The 21,331-nt window shown below is 42.3% G+C and overlaps 2 protein-coding genes across 5 annotated transcripts; one reads left to right on the forward strand and one right to left on the reverse strand.

The window, feature by feature from the left end:
* Positions 1-1,043: 1,043 nt before the first annotated feature.
* LOC310861807 (uncharacterized protein) lies at positions 1,044-11,070 on the reverse strand. Of its 3 annotated transcripts, none has more exons than XM_083769447.1 (9): positions 10,911-11,070; positions 10,331-10,430; positions 9,560-9,731; positions 8,905-9,050; positions 8,023-8,199; positions 7,032-7,148; positions 4,251-4,337; positions 3,572-3,719; positions 1,044-2,267 (listed from the first exon to the last, which is right to left on the reverse strand). In XM_083769447.1, the coding sequence occupies exons 1-9, from the start codon at positions 10,973-10,975 to the stop codon at positions 2,245-2,247; spliced, it is 1,035 nt and encodes a 344-aa protein (XP_083625573.1). In that variant the 5' UTR covers positions 10,976-11,070; the 3' UTR covers positions 1,044-2,244. The 3 variants fall into 3 exon arrangements, with proteins under 3 accessions (XP_083625573.1, XP_083625574.1, XP_083625575.1); XM_083769448.1 differs by having other exon boundaries at positions 10,906-11,046; XM_083769449.1 differs by having other exon boundaries at positions 10,331-10,415; positions 10,906-10,981.
* Positions 11,071-12,414: 1,344 nt separating this feature from the next.
* LOC310862180 (solute carrier family 35 member E2A) lies at positions 12,415-21,245 on the forward strand. Of its 2 annotated transcripts, none has more exons than XM_083769915.1 (10): positions 12,415-12,597; positions 13,429-13,899; positions 14,168-14,303; positions 15,042-15,169; positions 17,749-17,869; positions 17,968-18,021; positions 18,276-18,348; positions 18,906-19,051; positions 19,946-20,968; positions 21,016-21,245. In XM_083769915.1, exons 2-9 carry the CDS (start codon positions 13,614-13,616, stop codon positions 20,172-20,174), a joined length of 1,173 nt encoding a protein of 390 aa, XP_083626041.1. In that variant the 5' UTR covers positions 12,415-12,597; positions 13,429-13,613; the 3' UTR covers positions 20,175-20,968; positions 21,016-21,245. The 2 variants fall into 2 exon arrangements, with proteins under 2 accessions (XP_083626041.1, XP_083626042.1); XM_083769916.1 differs by lacking the exon at positions 12,415-12,597 and adding an exon at positions 12,713-12,832.
* The last annotated feature ends 86 nt before the right edge of the window (positions 21,246-21,331 follow it).

Below are 21,331 nucleotides of genomic sequence, written 5' to 3' on the forward strand. Positions count from 1 at the left end.
TTCCTGAGAAAATAGCTGATCTACAAGCTCACAACACGGCACGACGCGTTGTGAGCTAGTAGAGCTGTTATCTTTGTTGAACAGGTGGTGTAGGAAGCATGAGTTCAAGTCAGTTGCTCTCCCCATGTCACCCATATATGGGGACTAGGTTGGCGGAGGGTGTGTAGAGCCCAGGATCACATTAGATAATTGACACGGGTGAAAAATGGGTTACAAAATCGTGGGATAAAGATTATAAAAAAACCAAAAGAAGAGGTGGTGTACAGGGGAAAACAGAGGGGTCCAAGTATAGACCCCAGCCCTGGGGCACACCAGTTATAGGGCATACCAGTGGCAGCCATGTACTGGTTCCATCGATCCAGACCCAATTTCATTTATAGTATATCATTATTATTAAATATTGAATTTGTTTTTTCACAGAATCAAATGTTCATGATTCCCCAGGGTCCTAGATGGCTTGATTATAGGCTTAACATAATTAATATAAATATTGTTTTTGGAAATCTCTATCGTTGGAACCAGAAAATGAACGCCACTGCTATTCCCTATTGCAGTGTCTTTTTCTTTCCCCCACTAATCATGTACTTATTTGAGGAAGTAGAAATGCTATTTTGAAAATGGTTCTTTTAACATTTTATTAAGAACTTTTAAGTTAAAAAACATACATTGAGATGTTAATCAAGTATTAAAGTGCAGCAGAAGTATCAATTCCCAAATACTTTTAGTATACTTAAATAGTATATAGTTTACTTAAATTAAATAAAGTGTGTCGTGAATAAATATACAGTGTATTAACATGTACATACAGTATATTAAAAGCAGCAGTGTTAAATCGAGGCAGAATGTAATCATAAAAAAGCTCCATATCACCAGAAACATTCTTTGGTTTCTAGATGTAGAGCATTTTGTAGAATATGTTGAACATCAAAAGCCACTATGATGAATATCACTGTAAGCAAACGATCTGTTAAAAACAGAATTAAAATTAGAAGCCATTCTATGAATAAATGTCAAAGAATTTAAATCATGTGCATGCAACTTGACCAAATTTCAGTCTGGCATCCCTCACCCTGGGCAAGACCTAAGCTGAAAAGACTATCAGCGGATGTTGCGGGATTTTAGCGGAAGTGAAATCGTTGATGCTTTACAAATCAGTTTACATTCTCCGCGAATGAAAAAGAACAAAGTGTTGTGATTGGTCTGGAAAATATCGTATCCGGGGGAAATACATTTGACGGCTGTTCCGGAGGATACAACCGCCGATAGCTTCTCTGCCTTAGGTTGTGACCAGGCTTTTCTTTTCGCAGATAAGTAAGCCTGGGACCGAGGCTAGGCATCCTTATGTTGGGCACGTGTTCCACATTTTCTGAAAATAGCAGCTCTAAAGGCTCACAACACATTTTTTGGCAGCAGATTTTGCTATTAGTTTTAGTCAGTCTCTTCAATAGTTTTCATCTAGTTTCAGTCACATTTGAGTCACCTTGAATGTTTTAGTGTTAGTCTAGTTTTAGTCTAAACTAAATCGACAGTTGATTTAGTCAACTAAAATGTATTTTGGTGGGCCTTGATGCCGTCGTAATTTTACACTTGCTGAAAATAGCTGATCTACAAGCTCACAACGTGTCACAGCGTGACGTGTTGAGCTTGTAGATCTGCTATTGTCAGCATGCAACCAAGTGTAAAATGACTTGCAGTATACTGGATATCTTGTCCACTAGTCCCTTCCCAACATTTTAGTCTAGTTTTGTTGACGAACAAATGTCATCATAGCTTAGTTTTCATTTAGTTTCCATTTAGTGAAAAAAGGTAGTCGACGAACATTTTTCGTCTTAGTTTTAGTCGACGAAATCAACACTGGTTGTGAGCCCCTAAATCTGCTATTATCGTTACTTTTGGCATCATACATGCTGCACTGAAGGAGAAGCATCCTTTCATATGGCATCATACATGCTGCACTGAAGGAGAAGCATCCGCTAAACGCGCGAGTTAAATTTACAGAATTCCAACGCACAAAATGTGAGCCCACCGGAGACCACTCAAACTGGCCTTTCAGCTTTCAGCAAGATGTTTCAGAAAATGTTCATTTTGTCATCTCAGCGGAATGGAGTTCAGTCAAAAGTTGGCCGAGGTCCTCTTCAACCACCGACACAGAGAAAACTATGGCACTCCAAAACACCAAAGCGTTCTGAAGCGTACAGTAGGTCCACCAGAAATAACCGTCGTCCCTCCATCGGTGCGGGACGTTTACTGCATTGTGGATGCAAACACTGTGGGGAGAAAAAAATATATTTTTTCCTTCAAAGTAGTAATGCTTAATTCCAAAAAGGTGTAAAAAAAACAAGCAAAAAAACCAACGTGTTTTGACCTACAAGGTCTTCGTCAGGGTCTATCTGAAGAGAGTTTTGGTTATTGTCTGGGAAGTGGGAACGCTTTGTACAGTGAAGATCAGAGCAATACAGAGAGAAATAAAACAGGCGCATTTATATGTACAGGTGTATTACCTCAAGCATTACTAGGTTATGGGCATGTCTTTATAGGAAAAAACATTTAGGAAAATTATAAATAAATACAGTATTGTATGTTAATACAATATATATATATATAACTCTTTGGTTCTCAAAGTGGGGTCCTTGAGGAAGTTTCAGGGGGTCCCCAGCTAAAAGGGCGAGGTCGCGTGCACGCATCCGCCTCGTTGACGGCAGACTGCTGGGCGAGCGCTGGCGCTTTGGCATGGGGGGGTCAGATCAACATGGAATGAATTCTGTACTGGCTATATAAGGGGCATGTCTTGAGTGTACAAAAATCTTCTCTTATGGGGGTCCCTGTCATATCTTTTTCAAATGGGGGGGTGGGGGTCTTTGACATGAAAACGTTTTAGAACCACTGATATAACCAACACAACTGTGTGGTGGATGTAGTTTGTCTCCCCTGCTCTTCTGAGACATTTAGATCCTGTGGTGACTCCTACTGGTTGACAAGAGGTATTGCGTCGTAAAGGGGAAACGCTAATAGCAGCTTATCCTCTGCTAAAATAACCACTTTCTGTCATAGATGGTTATCAACATTATGAATGGCAGCTTTAATCTGAACCCAGCTTGAGATAACACCTTGCACACAGACAGGACGATCAGGTTGTAAACCTAAACCCTCTATACCAGGTACTTGTTTCCTTCACACCATATCTCTTCGCCAAGGGGCCGTTGAGGTTTAACCCATTTAACACCTGAGACCAGATTCTAAGAAATGTCTTCCAAACAGTTTTCTGAAAATCATTTATCAGTGGTGCTCAAACTTTTTCATGTCACAGACCCCCAATCGGCCGCAGACCCCCAATCTGAAAATATGTTGTTCCAGGGAGCCCTCCCCCCAGAAGTTAAAAACTTTCACTGTGAAAGAATATATAGTCAAATATTTGCACACATTTTCATGATCTTTCAAAAATAGCAGATCTACAAGCTCGTAGCGGCACTCGATGCCGGGCTATGAGCTTGTAGATCTGCTATTTGTCAACAGCTAAAGTTTAAAATAATGGTAAAAGCTATGAGGTGACAGAGTGGTTACGTGTACGTACTCCTCTCCCTCAGGCCTCTGCCAAAGCTCCGGACCATTCTGTAGAGGGCCCAAAACAGCACCACTTTGATCAGGACTGAGATCAAGGCTCCAGTGACGGCAGCACCCTCCAGGGTGTACGATTTATCCTGGCCCCATTTGTCGATGATCTGAAATCACAGAAAGCCATGTTGACCCCAGGAAGAGTAGCTGCTGTTAAAGGACCACTTCATCACTTTTCAACAATTGTTTTCTACTCAGTCTGTGTCTCATAGGAGGGCTGTGGGCAGTTTAGAAACCGTCTCCAGTGACATCATCATTAGGCAGATTTTTTTTTTAACAAGATTTTTTTACAAATATGTTTAGATTTTCATTATCGTGAGAACGATGACTTCCATTTTCGCATTGCAACTTTTCAGGACTAGAAAGCCTGCCGTTTCTATTAGCTTGTATTCCCCATCGATGATGTCACTGGAAGACGGTTTCTGAACTGCCCACAGCCCTCCTATGAGACACAGACCGAGTAGAAAAAAATTGCGCCATTTTTCCATGATTATTAGTGAGGACCTATTATATGAAGATAGGTTGAAAAGTGGTCCTTTAAGTTGGTACAGTAGCTAATGGGGATCCAAATAAACAATAAACAATCCCAAATATATATTGAAATAACATGAAATAAAATAAATGTGTTCACGACTCACCCTGTACATCAAATAAACAAAATAGGCCACTTCGGGAATGTTAAGCATAATGAATGCCCAAAGCAAGACCTTGGCTTCTTTTAAAACCTAAAATGAGAGAACAGAGATATATTTACCACCCGTTACATTTGTCTTACATACTGTATTATCTACATGAGTAATCCCTCAGTAATCTCTCAGTGGTCTGCACCAGATATTTAAAAAATAGATGCCTCATTGGCCGCTCCAGTTCGTTGGAGCGATGTGTGTTGACGGGAGGGCGGAAGAATTTACACTGGGAGACACTGTTTCCACACCTAAGCGCAAAACTGCCGACAGCCGCGGACAGAAGAAGCTGTGCGCAGCTTCTTCTTTTTTTTTAAGATATTTTTGCGGCTTACGCCTTTTATTGGTTTTTGAAGGGACAGACAGTAGGCTGACAGGAAACGGGAGAGAGATGGGGGAAGACATGCAGTAAAGGCTGTGTCGGGCTCGGGAGTCGAACCCGCGGCACTCTGCGACTGGATTACCAGTCGGGTGCCCAGATGATTACACCACCGCCTGGGCCTGTGCGCAGCTTCTTTTTCCGGGTTTTTAGACAGCTGGTGGATGGAAATTAAGCTCCACCTCCACGGAGGAGAGCGTTTCCGGGAATCTGGCCGTCGCGTGGAAGTGGAGCTTCTTTTCCATCCACCAGCTGTCTAAATACCCGGAAAAAGAAGCTGCGCACAGCTTCTTCTGTCCGCGGCTGTCGGCCGTTTTGCGCTTATGTGTGGAAACAGTGACATACAGTATGTGCTCCCCAATGCAAACCTAGCCGCAATTTGCAACACTAGATTTTTTTATAATAGGTAACACCAGGCTGCCATCGATGGTCCTGCTTTATAATCCAGGAAGCAGCACAGAATTTCTTGACAGAAAGTAGCTCATGACATGTCTACGGTGGATTTTTATGAAACATATGCAGATTGAAAGAGGATAATTCAAGCTTTCCTTACAGCTGCAGATTCAGATTTTACAGAGGCCAGTTTCGAATTGCAGCCATCCGTAGGTGCCCTTTGAGAGCGGTTTTGAAGGAGTCAAGGGATTCACATGTCTTAATGACTGTTGGTAGGGCGTTCCACATTTTGGTGGCATAGGAGCGAAAATAATTTAGTCTTTGTTTGTGCCGAATCTGGGTTGTACATGGTTTGTTGCACTCCCTCTGGTGTTGTGGGTGTGGACTTCGTTTACATTAAGGAAGTATTTAGACAGGTACATGGGTATCTTGGTGGTGTATCGAATCTTGTGGACCAGACCCATTGCAAGATGCTGTACTCTGTCGTCGACCCTAAGCCATCCCAGCCTGTCAAAGTAGGCAGGGGTGAGGTGGGTTCGGGGGGTGAGGCCAAGTAGGAGCATGACCAGTTTGTTTTGGGAGGTCTGGAGCCTTGTTTTAAGGGCCTTTGAGGTGCTGTGGCTGTGTATCTGGAATACATTAAATGTACTGTATGTAATATCACAGCCATTCTAGGGCTAAAGGTGTTGCTGCTGGGCACTGCTCGAGGTGCTACTTTTTTGTCTTTGTCGTTATTTCAGATAACTAGTTTGTCATTTGAACAGCAGAGGGCACTGCTGTTGTTGCAAAAAAAACTTAAGCTGGGTTGGCTTTGGGGTGTGAAACATTAAAGCTGCAATCATGAACTTAATTTATGATGAATAAGATTTTATTTTAACCAATCTGTATCGTGGGCTAAACTACAGTATGTTAATACATTATAACTAGCACATCTGCAGTGGTTGGAGGTGCTATCCCTGAACTCAGATCCTATCCTAGTACCCAACACTAGGATATCATAAAATGAAAAACACAAGTTTATAACATTAAAAACAACTTTTGATAACAAACTTCATGTTATAAATTATAATATTATACTAATCCATTAAATTCGTTCTGCCATGGCACCAACACGCTTCCATCCATACATCCCCTTTAATGGGTTCTTTGCTTTTAACTTTTTGTGTCACGTTTTGTCATGGTTTATTATGAGCTCTTTATGATGGCGCCAATAACACACATTACTAGAGCTGGGTAGTCTCGCGTTACCAGACTGTTGCCTCCGCGATTTCCAAACGCTTCATCATACAGTCTGGGCCAACGGAAGAGGTATCATGCGTAAGCGATAAAGCGGAAGTGGAGGCTCCTCGCCACTTCCGTTTCGTCTTTACAGTCGCGTACATTTATCCTAATATAAATAGAAAACATCTAAGCATATATAGCTTGTTGCTTAGCAGAAAAGGAAATAAGTTCTAAAGATATTTAAAAATGTATTTTCGTGAACGGAAATGGCAGCTTCCTCAGCTCATGGGGGCTATAGGTCCAGACTCTATATAGCATTCGGAGATTGTGGAATAGTTGTCTGGCTACGCGAGACTAAGAGCTGGGTGATTAATATGATGATAAATGATAACAAAAGAGAGAAAATGGTTAATCAGAGCAATCAATTTAGTAGATTATAAAGAAATCTATTCGAATTTTGTCAATTTGTCGATGTAAAATGTAAAAGCATTAAAAAAAAAGACTTCACCCGCTTCTCTCAATTATTTGATGAACCTAGGGATGGGTCCGATTAATCGTTTATAAAATCGATTATAAAAAATAAAATAAAAACCACACACACACACACACACACAAGATGAAGTCGGTTATTGGTGGTTCTAAATATGGGTATCAAATTGTAATTTTGGTTTAATTGCCCAGTTGTAATTCGGCAGATTCTGTCAGTACAGACTAGATTAAAGGCACCAGAGTGAGCCACTTACAGCGATGGCCCCGACTGCCGCTGTGAGGCAGGCCCAGAGGACACCGAACCCCAGGATGATGCCGTTGACCAGCGACATGGATGCTGCAGCCATCATGATCAGGATGCACAGGCACAGCTGGGAAATAAATAATACAAAACAAACATCTGAAACAGACACCAAAAATGGCCTGACGTCAAATTTGTGTAGTAGCTGTAATTTACCAGCTGGCTATGTCAGTATGTCTATGGTGGGAGAGCTGGTGAGCTAACAAACAGCCACAGGTGGTTTCAATGAAGAATACTTGCAAGCTTTTCATGTATAGCTTGTTAAAATATGTTTTTTCTCTGAATTAAAAACAAGCTATATTGTTAAGAATACCAATGCATATGCAGTTTACCAAGAGTACCACCCCCACACACACACATCCCCCATCCACTGTGACAAACAATATGGTTATAATGACACTTTTGCCTATAATGACATGACCAAAATAGACAGTTTTCGTGCTACAGAGCAGGCTATTTCAGTGGTATGTTACCGTGGTTACTGAGCAGTGACTATATCCACAGTAATGGAATTCTCACTTAAATTAGCCAGACTTATGTACAGTAATTATAAGCCTTTGATGGAATATCCCCCAATATAAAAGGGTAATAGGAGGGTTAAAAAGTTATAATAAAATATAATAATGAAAACATAACATATTGTTTCAGAAGGGATTTAAAAGACAAAACTGGCCATTAACTTTATTGGGCCCTAAAAACAACGAGAAAGAAACCTACAGCATTCAATCATCATTAACCTCTCATGCACAGACATAAATACGTAGACGCCTCATTGGTCACTGCCAGGGCCGCACGTCCACCACATTAAGCAGGGCATAACTCCACTGTCGTAACGCCACTGTAGGAAATACAGTATGCCTGAGTAGGGTTGGAATCTGGAACCGGTGGAACCGGAGAAACCAGATCAAACATTAATCACTGTCCGCAGGGGTGTTGGGTCATACCTGGGCCTGCAGGTCAAAGGTCACCATAGAGAAGCACAGGTTGAGCAGGAAGTACTGCTCCTGTAGGCTCTCCAAGGCCCCGCCCACACGGAACGCCATCATGTTGGGTCTCTGGATGAGCAGAGTGCCACAGAACACATGGAGCACGCCCACTCCCAGGATGCATCCAAACCGCACCTAATGCATGGAACATAATGTGGAATGCACAATACATGCGTCACCAGGCTTTCCTTCCACCTCGGAGGTGGTCTATGTTGCTAAGCGGGTGACATCATTATGTCATGTTGTAGTCTTTGTTTTGTAGTCATCAGGCCGGAACCCTCAAACCATCAAGTTTTGGTTTGAGGGTTCCGGCCTGATGACTACAACATGACGTAACATATCATCCGCTCCCGAAACTTTTTATATATATCAATGAAAAAGTGCTAGGCCGTGTGTACACGTCCTACGGTCTGAACGTGTTAGTTAATGGAAGAGGTCATTCATTAAACAGATTAAAAGTTCAATAAGAACAATAGTAACTCTTAGGGTCCCCATGTTGAAGACCCCTGAGGTAGAGTGTTCAAAGGGGGAGTTTCAGCTCAGCAGTGGCCAGTGGTGTCATGCTCGTAGAACGGACTAGCCTACCATGGCGTGTGGTACCCCCAAAAAAATGACGTGCACACACAGGTATGGAACGGAAAAGTGCACATGCGTGCACGCTAGAACGCGCCCCCCTCATAGACGCACTGTACCCAAAAATCCATTGGTTAGCCGGCCCTACTTGCATAACAGGTTTCCTGGCGGTGAGTGACTTTCACTTGTGACAGAGTATTTCTACATTGCAGTATTTGATACTTTTACTTAAGTAAGAGAATTGTGAGTACTTTTTCCACCACTGACCATTAGTTCCGGCTTGTCCTTTGCTGGGAGCACCGAGAAGTTGACCACGGATCTCACCATGACCACCAACACGCTCAGCACAAACACCACCAGCTCCTGCCTGTTCTCCTGCAGGATGCCGCGCGTGATGTAGTAGATGCAGAACACTGCGTGTGGAGACAAAACCACGTTAAAAAGCCACCATGGAGAACACAGTCAGTGTTTTCTCTATTATTCTTAGATTCAAAACAACTCTGCAATTAATTAGAGTAAGGTTTAGACTTTAGAGTTAAGAAAAACAAATAGTGAGAAGGCTGCCTGACATCTAGGTTTGTTTTTTCGATCCCGAGTTAACGTTTGCAATGCTGCAGAAATAAGGAGCTGCTGTGCTAATTTGGCTGGGAATTCCACAGAACCATTCATCCAGTTCCGAATTAAATCAGCGAATTGGGAAGTAAGTCCTTGGTGGGAAGTGGCCACAGCCACTACGGCTGAATGACCTCCACGATTAATCATCTTTTACAGATGGCATGTGATGTGATCACATTAAGGAATGTCTGGCCGCTGCACGGTTGGGTGGATTTGGGGAAGTTAAAGCCAATTTCCTGCAGATGGTAGCTGCCAGTTTACTAAATGTTCTGCTTGGGTGAAAGCTAATCCAAGTCATGCCACTCACGGATTCCAACCAGCTGGATGAGCGACACGGTTACGTCGTCTTGGTAGGTGTATGAGACCTTGCTCTGCTGGTAGATGTTGGACATTGTGAGCCCGAGCAGCGCGAGCAGAGACGCCAGCGTGAAGCAGAAGTAGAGCTTCACCAGGAACGACAGCTCCGACCAAGGCTTGATCTGCGAAAGCGAGGGGTTGTTTTTGAGCCATCACTGACATGATGATGTGCAAGATTTGTGAACTGTTTTGCGACAAAAGAAGGGTTACCAATGGAATACAACCACCCTAAGGACTACTATCTGTATAATCTGTACCAAGTAGACGGTTACATCTACTACTGCACATGTAAACAGAGCTGCTACCTTTAAACACATCTTAAATCTGAGGGGTTTTTTTGTATTTAAATAGCCGTGAGAAGAAAATGCTGCTATTTGTCCCAAAGTGACTTAAAGAAATTGCTGCTCGTTTCAAAAAAGCTTTAAAGCCTGTATATAACGACACAATGTGAAATAGCTCTGTTTACAAAATGCTGTACCCCCTCCCCCTCCAACTGTATATACTGTCCCCATTTTCAACTGTTTTTATTATATTTTGACACTTGCTTTGTATTTGTATGTAAACATATGTTTTATCATGCCAATAAAGCTCCTTTGAATTGAATTGACATGATGGGAGGTTACAGCTTTGATCAGAAATAACTCGTATCAAATATATATTTTCTTTTCATCAGTCATATAATTAGAACAATTTGATAAAAATGGAAGAAAAAATGACTTACAGGCCCACATGGTGTGGGGATCAAGTCCTGGTGCCTTGGTCTCAGGTTTGGAGATGTGAGCTGGTCTGGGTCTTGTCCTTGCCGGCTGCCTAACAGAGGACTGAAATAGATGATGGGACAAGTTCTAGACACATTAAAATCATCCAATCCTTTGCACAAAGAAATATGTCACAATCCTGACATTAGACACCAGATGGAGGACCCTTATGTGAACAAGTCTTAGTGCTTTTTCTGGTTTTATCCTCTTAGCAGATTTTGTATTGATCTGTAGTACTTTCTTTGAACTGTACTGTAGTACTGTACCCAAAATGTCCAATGAATCAATCAATCCAACCAACTTGTAGAATGCCTTTTATGTTGTTACATATTTAACTTGTTGAAATGTGCACTATAGTTTAAGTTTTTGAGAATAGCAGCATTATAACACCAGCATATCATTGGATAACACAACACCATACAAAACATTCATGATCCAGATGTGTCACATGATCTGTCATGCCCCATCAGCAGCACCTCGGTTATTTACGGTTATAACGGTTATATAATATATATATTTTTACAACACACAAACTCACCTTACTTCGTCCATTTCTCTCCCAGCTGTAATGCGGTCGTTAACTCTACATTACTGTAAATGTGTAGCATCCCATTATTACACTACAGCAGTGATAAATGTTAGTATGATTCACATCATCAGACGCACCAGAGATGATGGGGAATCGATGTGGGTGTTTGCTGTACTTCCGACTTCAAAACAACAAATACATGTGTAGATGTACGCATGCGCCAGATGTTCCGATCGAGTGTGATCCGGTTTTCCCGTCCGGTGTAGAACGGATGCGAAAACTTTTTTTCTATACTCTAGAGGGTACTCTTATTTTGAAGAGATCGTCCACCGGAAGTCTTAAATTTGCTCATTAGATCTGCTCACTAGACGCTGCCTAATGTGTGTGGGGAGAATGGAATACAGCAGGCGGGCTCTAGACCGGATGGAATCCACGGCTGTCTGTCCACAGACAGGTTACGGTTACGCGAGTACACTATCTTAGTATCTGGCTGCTCATGAATAATAATGCAAATAAATTTATTAGTGTGATACTGTTTGATTGATTGATTGATTTAAATATTTATTAACAGTTTGTAGAATTTACAGTACATTTTAAGCACAAACTCAATACAAAGACTGTCAACTGTGAGTGGACGACCCAATTAAGCATTACACTTGTTTACAACAGGGTCCACATTGTTCAATTCATCAAAACATTTAAAGACATACAACCTGTGATGACACTGACTGTCAAAACATGTAGTGTTTCCTCTCAAATCGAGTCTCTCTCTCGACTACTGTGAGATAATCAAGCCAGGGAGGCAGTATTGTGTTTTTGAGCCCCTCCTAGTGCAATGTTTGTTTTAAAAACGCCATTGACAATGAAGATAAATTGTACGTCATTTTGTCCCTAAACACAAACATTAAATGTGAAATACTAATAAAGAGAATTTAATGTTTGTTTAGTCACCGTTTGTTTTACATCACCTAATCATAGAGCAACATGAGTTCGACTTTAATATATTAGCTCCCCTCATTTCACACACACACACACGGGTGTGATTTTTTACATTACAATGCCAATTATGCCACTGACTGTACTGTACTGTAACCTCGCCTGCGGCCACACCAGGCTTTCCACCACCTAACTGTACTGTACAATCTCAATCATGCGCACAATGCCGCGTTTATGCTCCGCTGTAGAACAGTCAGTGTCGCGCGAAAATAGCCGATCTAGCTCTCACATGCGGAATGCGAGGCACCGTGAGTCGTGATACGGCGAAGTATATGTGACGTGAGTGGATTGATCACCGCCGCGCGCGTGCACAGCTAACAACATACTAATAGTGTAACGGAAACGTTACAATAGTGACATAGTTATTAATAATTAATGATGTAGCTGATCTCCGCTTTTAAATGTGTATGAAGATAGTAGAGTACAAATCAACTGATTGATCTGCTGCTGCAGCTGCATGCACACACACACACACACACACACACACACACACACACACACACACACACACACAGTACTGACTGAGTGCAGGAGAGGAGAGGACTCGTGTTCTATGTCTGTTGTTGTTATTGTTGGTCACAGCATTCAGCTCAGCGCTAGTAGAGAGTGAGGCAGATCGAGGTGTTGCTGGCTTCGTCTGAATTGAATCCAGTGTGTTTGTGTCCGAGAGGGGCTACTCTACTACACCACCACGGTGTCGGTACGGTTCCAATTTCTTTCTTTCTTGTTTTGTACCACCATGCATTGTGTTCTCGCTGTACGGTGGTGGGTGGCCACTTCAACCTGCCTGCAGCTAAAGGCTAACAGCGTTAGCTTCACGTTATTATTGTGTTGTACTTTGATTATTCCGGTGGTGGCGCCTGTCGTTTGTTCAGTTGTTCAAGCAGCCGCAGTGGATTCCACTTTCTTCTGTTCTTTTACTAAACCAAACATTCACTGGGTGAGAATGAGAAATTTAATTTGAAATAGAATGGAAGCAACAGTTTCCTGTGCATGTTTTTTTAGATTAGAGAGAGAGAGCCACGTATCAGATAGTGTGGTCTCTACACAGTAAAAAGAAGAAAAGAAAAAAAGTGTTCAAGTGTTCATTGCGGGTCCATTTGGTTCCATTTATACTGCCTCATGTACAAATGGATAAATGAACACATACCAACATATAACATTGTGTTGCAGATTAAACCTTTTCATAGATTGCATTGATAGCCAGAGCTTCATATTGTTTGACAGCACTATCACTATTCACTGACTGACTCTGTACTTGGTCTGCTACTCTGCTCTTTTCCCCCTCTACACCAAACCTCTTTGCTGAACTCTAACGTTCTCCTCAGAATAGGGATGCTATAGGGTTCAAATGGTTAATGTAAAAAATGATTTGGCGGCCCCCTAGGGACCCCCTGTTGCTGACCCCTGGTTTAAAGGTTAAACAGTCAAAATGCTCCCTCTCATATTATCAATATCAGGGAGTGTTTCAGATACTTAATGCTATATCAATAAATGAAAGCTGATAAAGGTGTGTTTGCTTTCCTGCTGCTACAGATAAAGGAACGGGAGCCCTGGCGCTTCAGTCATGCGCCTGTAGCCAAGTGGAATGACGGGACGGCTCCACGGAAGATGGACTGACGAAGCCTGCGTCACACCTCTCCTCCTCACCTTCCCTCCCTTCCGCGACTGGGACCCCTTCGGATCTTCCCCGGGCACCGCCGGGCATCATCACCACCACCATGCCGACCAAGAACGGGAAGCCTGCCGCAAGGCACACGCTGTCGAGCCTCCTCTCGCCGTTCCGGAACCGGCAGGAACGCGTGGTGCTGGCCCGCAGCGAGAGCCTGCCGGGTGAACATGTGCTGAAGATCACGGTGACGGAGACCACGGTGCTCGAGGCCGAGTCCGGTGTGTGGAACTCGCGCTCGCTGACGTACCTGGGCCTGTGGTACTTCTTCAGCTTCTGCACGCTGTTCCTGAACAAGTACATCCTGTCACTGCTGGAGGGAGAGCCCGGCATGCTGGGTAAGGGAAGGAGATGGACGAAGGGTCATCATGGCCCACTTTTCCTTGCAGGCGACTTTGTATGGCCTGTGTAGATGTTTGGAGATGAATGCAAACGGTATCATATGTTACTTGTTGTTGTTATTTCTACCTCGACATTCGCACTTGTAAGACGCTCTGGGTAATCGTCTGCTGAATGCCTAAATTGTAAAATGTAGTGTCTGATTGGAGCTATTTCCAATTAAACCTTATCTTATTTTGTGACTGGTTATCTCGTGTCGACTCCCAGGCGCGGTCCAAATGCTCTCCACCACCGTCATAGGGTGCCTGAAGATGTTTATCCCCTGCTGCCTGTATGAGCACAAGTCCAGGAGCGAGTATCCCTCCAACTTTGTCATGACCATGCTGTTCGTTGGGCTCATGAGGTGAGTTTGTATCCAGAATATGCATGGGAAGCTCTTGGGTGTAGGGTTTGGGTTTTATTGGTTTTGAACAGGAAAGGTGGAAGCATTGACAGCTTCCACAGTACTTAATTGTTACAACAACAGATATTTTTATTTTTAAAATATAAGGTTTTCTTCATTTAGAGTTTGAAGTTACAATGGGTTTATATAGGACATGGGGTAGACCATTTTAGGCATTAACGGCACCAGGGAGGGAGCTCACTGGCCCCCTGGCATAAGTGTGAGAGGAAGGATTTTTCTTTTAGAATAAAACATTAAAAAAATATCAATGAGTTCAATGAAGTCCCCTCACATCTATGCAAATTATATGCACATAATTATACATACATCCAAGCTGTGAACACTGGGGTCCCTCCCCAGTAAAGCGATATTTCACTTCCAACTTGGTGGTGCAGGTGCAGCTGGGGTTTAACATTGAGCGCTCATTTGCACTTCCGTATTTGCCAACCAAAATATGGTTGGAAAATGCCATATGTTCTCTTAAAGTTAACGCGTATGGTGGCACTGGAAACTTCATAAATGCTAACAGCTAGGCAGCAGAGAAATAATTAATCTCAATTAAGCTTATGAAACAACTTCAGCTCCTTACTTGGCTATCAATAAAAGCAGGCAGGTACCAAAGAAAAACCTGATATTGTAATGCACAATAGAGAGTGTTAGTGTTGACCTCCTGCTTGTCTTGTTTGGTCCATTTATCAGGTTCAGCACTGTGGTTCTGGGCTTAGTGAGCCTGAAGAATGTGGCCGTGTCCTTTGCTGAGACTGTGAAGAGTTCTGCGCCCATTTTCACTGTTATCATGTCCAGACTGATCCTGGGAGAATACACAGGTAGATAACATGAGATCATGTGTGCTCCATTGTTTTTTTTGGTCGTCTGATTATTACTTCCATTATAATTTCTGTACTGGTCACAAAATTGCTGCAACAAATGGCAAAGAGGGGCATGTTACGTTACAAACGGGTTTGCAAACAGGTTCTGTGTGACAAAGTATTCCCTCCTAAAGACCTCAGCCTATAGAGAGGTTTCAGTTTACATAACCAGAGATATCTTTGTGTAAGCTAGACATGTTTAAGTGTATAGTAAGCATATAGTGGAACACTAAAGCACATGCTTTGACTTGAAATAGTAAACATGCAGCATATGATATAAAAGTTGAGTGACTCATTTAGCATCCACTAAAATCTGAATGAAAATAAACTTTCATAACTAAGAGGTGTGGTTTGATTGATTGACATCTCTTAGATTCCACCTTTGTCAAACAATCTCAACTGCGCAGCGCAGTTGAGATTAGATTAGCCATCGCTGTGCGATGGCGGCTACTTTTTTCACACGTCAGAAGAACAAATGGGATATTTTCATTGTAAAAGTGTGCAGAGAGAGCCAATGAGAGATGGGTTTCTTTATGATTGGTCTGTTTAATAAATTGGGTAATTTTCCTAAAAAGTGTCCAAGTGGTGGGCGGCGGTGGCTCAGGGGTAGAGTGGCTAGTGTATGAATGCAAATCATTGCATTATCCTCTTGTAGTCTAAGTATGAGGTATCTCAAAACACAGAATGGTCTCCAAGGTGGAGTGGATATCCTGCCAGTATTTCTGAATTTTAGGACAAGACCAGAAAATATGAGCGTGGCCCGCCCCCTTGTGGCCAGCCACACTGTCTCCAGCATGGCTGATCTGTTTTCAATTGTCTTGATTTGATTTTGGGTGTAATAAAAAATCTCATTAGGTTCTTCCAACAGAATTCTCTCCACATTCTTGAGTTGGTGGATGTAATTTGTGTTTTGAACATGTTTACCCATTCCTCTGATGTGATGGTAGGCCACGTATATTTAAAGACCTACATGTAAGTTATGTGAAGTCCACAAGATGGTCATTGGTCACATATTTCGGCAGGTCACCAATTTCACTGTAACATGGGGCGGCGGTGGCTCAGGGGTAGAGTGCCTGGATGGTACCCGTAAGGTTGCCAGTTCGAACCCGGGCTCCCCCAGAGTTACTGTCGAAGTGTCCTTGAGCAAGACACTGAACCCCTAATTGCGAATGCAGTGAGCACTAACTATGAGACCCTGCAGATCATGTCTGTGTGTGTGTCTGTCTGTCTGTGTGTCTGTCCCGCTGTGACACCACCCGCCCGCCACCAGAGGGCGCAGCTGTAGCGCGCACACACACACTAATTGTTGTTATTGCAATTTACGAGCTGCGTTCGCTTCCCGCGTTTGCGCGTCTTACTTGTTGCTCCCGATGTGCTAGTTGGTGCCTTGCATGGTTTCCGCTGCCATCTGTGTATGAATGTGTGTGTGAATGGGTGAATGTAATGCACAATCTCTGTAAAGCGCCTTGGATAAAGGCGCTATATAAATGGACCATTTACCATTTACACCACCATGCTGGAGTGTGAGTGAGCGAGTGGCAGAGATTTTGGGTATTGGAATTTGGCCTGAAGTTTAGAGGAGCGCGCTTTATGGCCGAAAGGTTCCTGGTTCGATTCCCCAGACCAGTGGAAACGAAAAAAATGGATGAGCAACACTCAAGTCACCCCTCCCTCAACACACCATTGAAATGCCCTTGAGCAAGGCACTGACCGAACACCCCCAACTGCTCCAGTGGAGCTGCTCAGTGGCCAACAGTATTAGACTGTGGTTGTACATAGTTGGCAGTTCCCAGGTTTTGAATATTTGATTGTAAAGCAGGGTTTTGTTGAAAAAGAGAATTTGTGCTCAGTGAACCTCTCCTGGATTAATAAAGGGTTACAATACTGCCAAGTCAAACCCAATATATATTTTTTTTTACAAAAGCTGATACATTTGAAATGAAACACATTTTAACACTTTTTAGATGCTTACTTTTATACATACGTACTAAATTACATGGTTACATAGTTATGGATTTGGTTTTCAAGTGGCTGTAATTCAGGCCAAGTTTACTCACCTACAGAGTATATGGTTTCAGATATACACTAGTAGTGTTGATCTCAGGACCGTCGTGCAGAGAGTGTTAGAGAGGCAGGGGCTGAAATCCCATAAGAGGGCACCTGCGACGTGTTGGTAGATCAGCTATTTTCGGGGCGCAACCCAGCACTCTTCAGCTAGTGGAGATACGGTGTAACGACGTGGACTTGTAAACAAATTTGTTCACCGCAAAATGCTGCCAAGTTCAGGAGACTTCGGGGGGAAAAAGCAATTCTTCTGAATGCTGCCTTCCAGCATGGCATGGAAAGGAGTGGCATTTGCATTTCTTTCACCATAGTAAATGCTGCATTTGTGGTCTGGAAAGGGCAGTTGTTTTACAGACGGGTAAAAGGGCAGGGGCTGAAGCCCCCTTTGATGTCTATGTATGTGTTCACGTCCCTGGTTAATGATGTATATGGGTGTGTGCAACTGTGCACATGTTCTTTTTCTCTTAATGTAGGACTCTGGGTCAACCTGTCGCTGTTCCCTGTCATGGCGGGCCTGTCTCTCTGCACAGCCACAGAGGTCAGCTTTAACATGCTGGGCTTTTGTGCCGCTCTCTCCACCAACATCATGGACTGGTAGGACACGCAGGGCAGGAATTTAAATTAAAAAAAAATCACAATACTAATACTATAACACTTCTATGACTTGACCAACCGCTATGTCTGTGTCTCAGTTTACAGAATGTGTTCTCCAAGAAGTTACTAAGTGGAGACACATATAAATTCAGGTAAAATGGAATGTTAACCACTTATATTTGGTCGTATGATGAATAGCAAAATAAATGGTTCTACAAGCTCACAATGTGTCCCATCATGACATGCCTAAAATAGGGATGACCGGTTGAACAGTTGTTTTATGCCGTGCAAATGGGATACAATTCATTCGGTAATACTTTACAATGTAATATGGTTCCCTTCTTTTTTTAATTTAAATGGCATGCAAATGTGTTTATTGCATCTAATGAATGTTTATGTTTTTCAGCGCTCCAGAACTGCAGTTCTACACCAGTGCAGCAGCAGTCGTCATGCTCATACCCGCCTGGGTATTTCTTTTAGTAGGTCAAGTTATTCATTCATTCATTCATTCATTCAAGTTACTGTTGTATGTATGGGAAGTATTGCAGTTTCTCATTTTATTCAGGGACTTAAATACTTCTATTTATATCGTCAGTGACCTATACTTATTGATCCAATACTTAATTGTTCCTGTGTGGAAACTTGTCTTGAACTTAGATGCTGCACAGACCCAAACACCCTAAACAAAGCAGCACATTACACACATTGCACAATTCTTTCACAATCAACTTAGCGTAAGAAGTCCATGAAGCAATTGCACAACTCCTGCATCCTCCTCAAGCAACATTATTTAACATTTTAAGAGGTAGGTACTAACTGACAACATTTCTATCTTAAAAAAAAAAGTAAAGTAAATATAAGTTCCACTGCAACCACACGGCGATGGCGTAGTCATGCATATTTTGTCACGGTTGTGCTGAATACATACACAGAATACAGCAATGAATTGTGTATTATACACAGTGTATGGGATCAAAGTTTGACTTGGGAGTAGTGCCTGTTTTATCATGTTCCCAATACTCCACTGTGTCCCCAGGACATTCCACTGGTTGGTGCGAGTGGCCAGAGCTTGATACTCAGTCACGACATTGTCCTCCTGTTGCTCTTTGATGGTGGCCTGTTCCACTTACAGAGTATCACTGCCTACGCTCTCATGGGTCGCATCTCCCCGGTTACGTTCAGGTAAGGTGAAATATGAGTCTATCTGGCTACAATTGCCAAATAACAAAAATAAAAACACAGGATGCGAAGTTGATTGTACTCATTAAAGTAGATAAAACAAATTCACAACAACAGCACTACATTCAGAAGAAGATTAATTCGCTGGTCACATTACCTACAGTATATAGCAGGGAAGTATATTATGTTTCAATTAAAGTGTGCTATCCCACACCCTGTATCTTTTATCCTTGTAAATGGTGCATTTATATGGTAAATGCATTTAAAATAGTATAGTGCCTTTATCCAAAGCACCTTACAATGTGCATTACATTCACTCTTACACACACCAATGGTCCTGTTCTCATTGGATTTCTGACCATTCCCACCCGTTCACAGTTAGATTCTGAACTGAACAAAATGTACCACATGTACTGTCTAGTCCAGCAATATTTCCATTGAGACACAAATGCATTACAAACAGAAACAGAATGCAAGAAAGAGACAAACTAAAAAAAAAAACTTTTGGGGAAGTGGTTCTTTAAGTCACATGGGTAAAGGAAATAAATTAAACTGAAAAACAAGACCACACCAAAATGACCAATCTTACATGGCCAGTTAGTTAGAACCCCAAAGTATGCTAACGTTGAATAGACAGAAGAGAAGCGCTGCCGTGGTCCGTGCGGTTGTGGACTGTAAACTCGTTGGTGAGGATTCCATAATGAGACCTATGCGTTTCGGAAACACCTAGGTCTGTTTTTTATTTGCCATTTGCTTTCAATAAAGGCTTTTTACTTGACTGCAGCAGAGTGCCATGGACCCCTTATTCTTTTTTAACATAAGTATACGTTTAGTTGTTATGTTTTAGGTTTAGGTTTGACATTTTGTTAATGCCAACGACCTCCGACATGTCCCCAGTGTTGCCAGTACGGTGAAGCACGCCCTGTCCATCTGGCTGAGTGTCATAGTGTTCAGTAACCACGTGACAGTGCTGGGTGCCGTCGGCACCGGCCTTGTGTTTGTCGGCGTCCTCCTGTACAACAAGGCCAGGCAGATGCAGAGAAAGACCCTACGGGCCATGGCCACGGAGCAGCACAGCAAACCACCGCCGCAGCAGGACCAGGACTTTCAAGCCCCCAAGTCGTAGCGTGGTGGACTCCACACCGCATATGCCGATGGATATTGAAACACTGCTGAGGGAGTAGGACATCTCTGAACAAAATGTCTGGAGCTTTGGAAAACCCTGGTATACATTCCAAAACAACGAATTCTTTGAAAAAGGATGATTCATACAAATCCCCTTTTTGTATTTTGGAAAGAAACCACTACACTGCTATCTCTGTGCGCATAGATTTCTTTTTTTCTTTATTCAATTTATGAAAGCGCTGCTTTTGTTTTGTTCCCCTCTTAACTTCTCCATGTTGAGAGTTGGAGAGGCCTTTCGGGGTCCAATGTGAACTTGCCTTCCTTCACTGACGTTTTGAGCACGGTGAGGATGAACAAGGACTTAAGTGAATTGGATGGAGCCCGCACACCAAAGGTACTAGCAAGACGTTCTTTATTTAAATACTGACAACGTTTCGATCTGTTAGATCTTCATCAGGTCATCAAATGAACAAGGACTTGCCATGCCTGTGGACCAGTACATTAGGAGTTCCCTCTGGGTTTGGACAAGCACTCTCCATGCCCATGGACAAATGTGTTAAGAGTTCCCTCGCCTTTATTCGTTCCCACTGTTGCTGCTGCTAGGTCTGTCACGATCATGAAGTAGCTGACGATTAATTGTCATACAAATATATGTTTGTGTTTTTTGGCATTGGCGTTGGTAAATCTGAATACATTACATTACATTCCTATTTGTCTTTTGGGCATTGTAAACAAAATCCAGGGAAGATATTACAAATAACTTTGAATACTTTAATAGGCAAACATGGAAGTACAGTAATACACTTGTTTACATCATGGTCCTATGTATTCACAAGTAAAAGTACTTAAAAATATACAAAGCTTATTACCAAAATGTAGAAATGACTGACAACGGTGAAAATAATCAAATTAAATAATATACTATAGCTAAACCTATGCCCTATAATTAATAATTTGATTATTTCAACTATGTTCAAAACTACAGTATATGCTCACAATGCTTTGCATTGCTATGCTAGGTTGAAAATGGTCAAAAGAGAATGGACAACGGTGTGTAAATAATGATGGACATATGTCATTTCTGTCAATTTCATCCAGCTGTTTATTTTTTTATATATATATTTGTTTGGGCTTATCTGCCTTTGATAGGACACAGTG

The sequence above is a fragment of the Protomyctophum parallelum genome (assembly GCF_964188405.1).
Source record: "Protomyctophum parallelum genome assembly, chromosome: 7".
In the NCBI taxonomy this organism is placed as follows: domain Eukaryota; kingdom Metazoa; phylum Chordata; class Actinopteri; order Myctophiformes; family Myctophidae; genus Protomyctophum; species Protomyctophum parallelum.

Excerpts from the sequence above, each read along its gene's own strand:
- LOC310861807 (XM_083769447.1), bottom strand. The coding sequence starts at position 10,975 with ATGCTACACATTTACAGTAATGTAGAGTTAACGACCGCATTACAGCTG. Across the intron at positions 9,051-9,559 it reads CATCCAGCTGGTTGGAATCC|TGTTCTGCATCTACTACATC; the intron begins GTGAGTGGCATG and ends CTCCACACGCAG. Across the intron at positions 3,720-4,250 it reads TTGTTTATTTGATGTACAGG|ATCATCGACAAATGGGGCCA; the intron begins GTGAGTCGTGAA and ends CTGTGATTTCAG.
- LOC310862180 (XM_083769915.1), top strand. The coding sequence starts at position 13,614 with ATGCCGACCAAGAACGGGAAGCCTGCCGCAAGGCACACGCTGTCGAGC. Across the intron at positions 13,900-14,167 it reads GGGAGAGCCCGGCATGCTGG|GCGCGGTCCAAATGCTCTCC; the intron begins GTAAGGGAAGGA and ends GTCGACTCCCAG. Across the intron at positions 17,870-17,967 it reads TCCACCAACATCATGGACTG|TTTACAGAATGTGTTCTCCA; the intron begins GTAGGACACGCA and ends TCTGTGTCTCAG.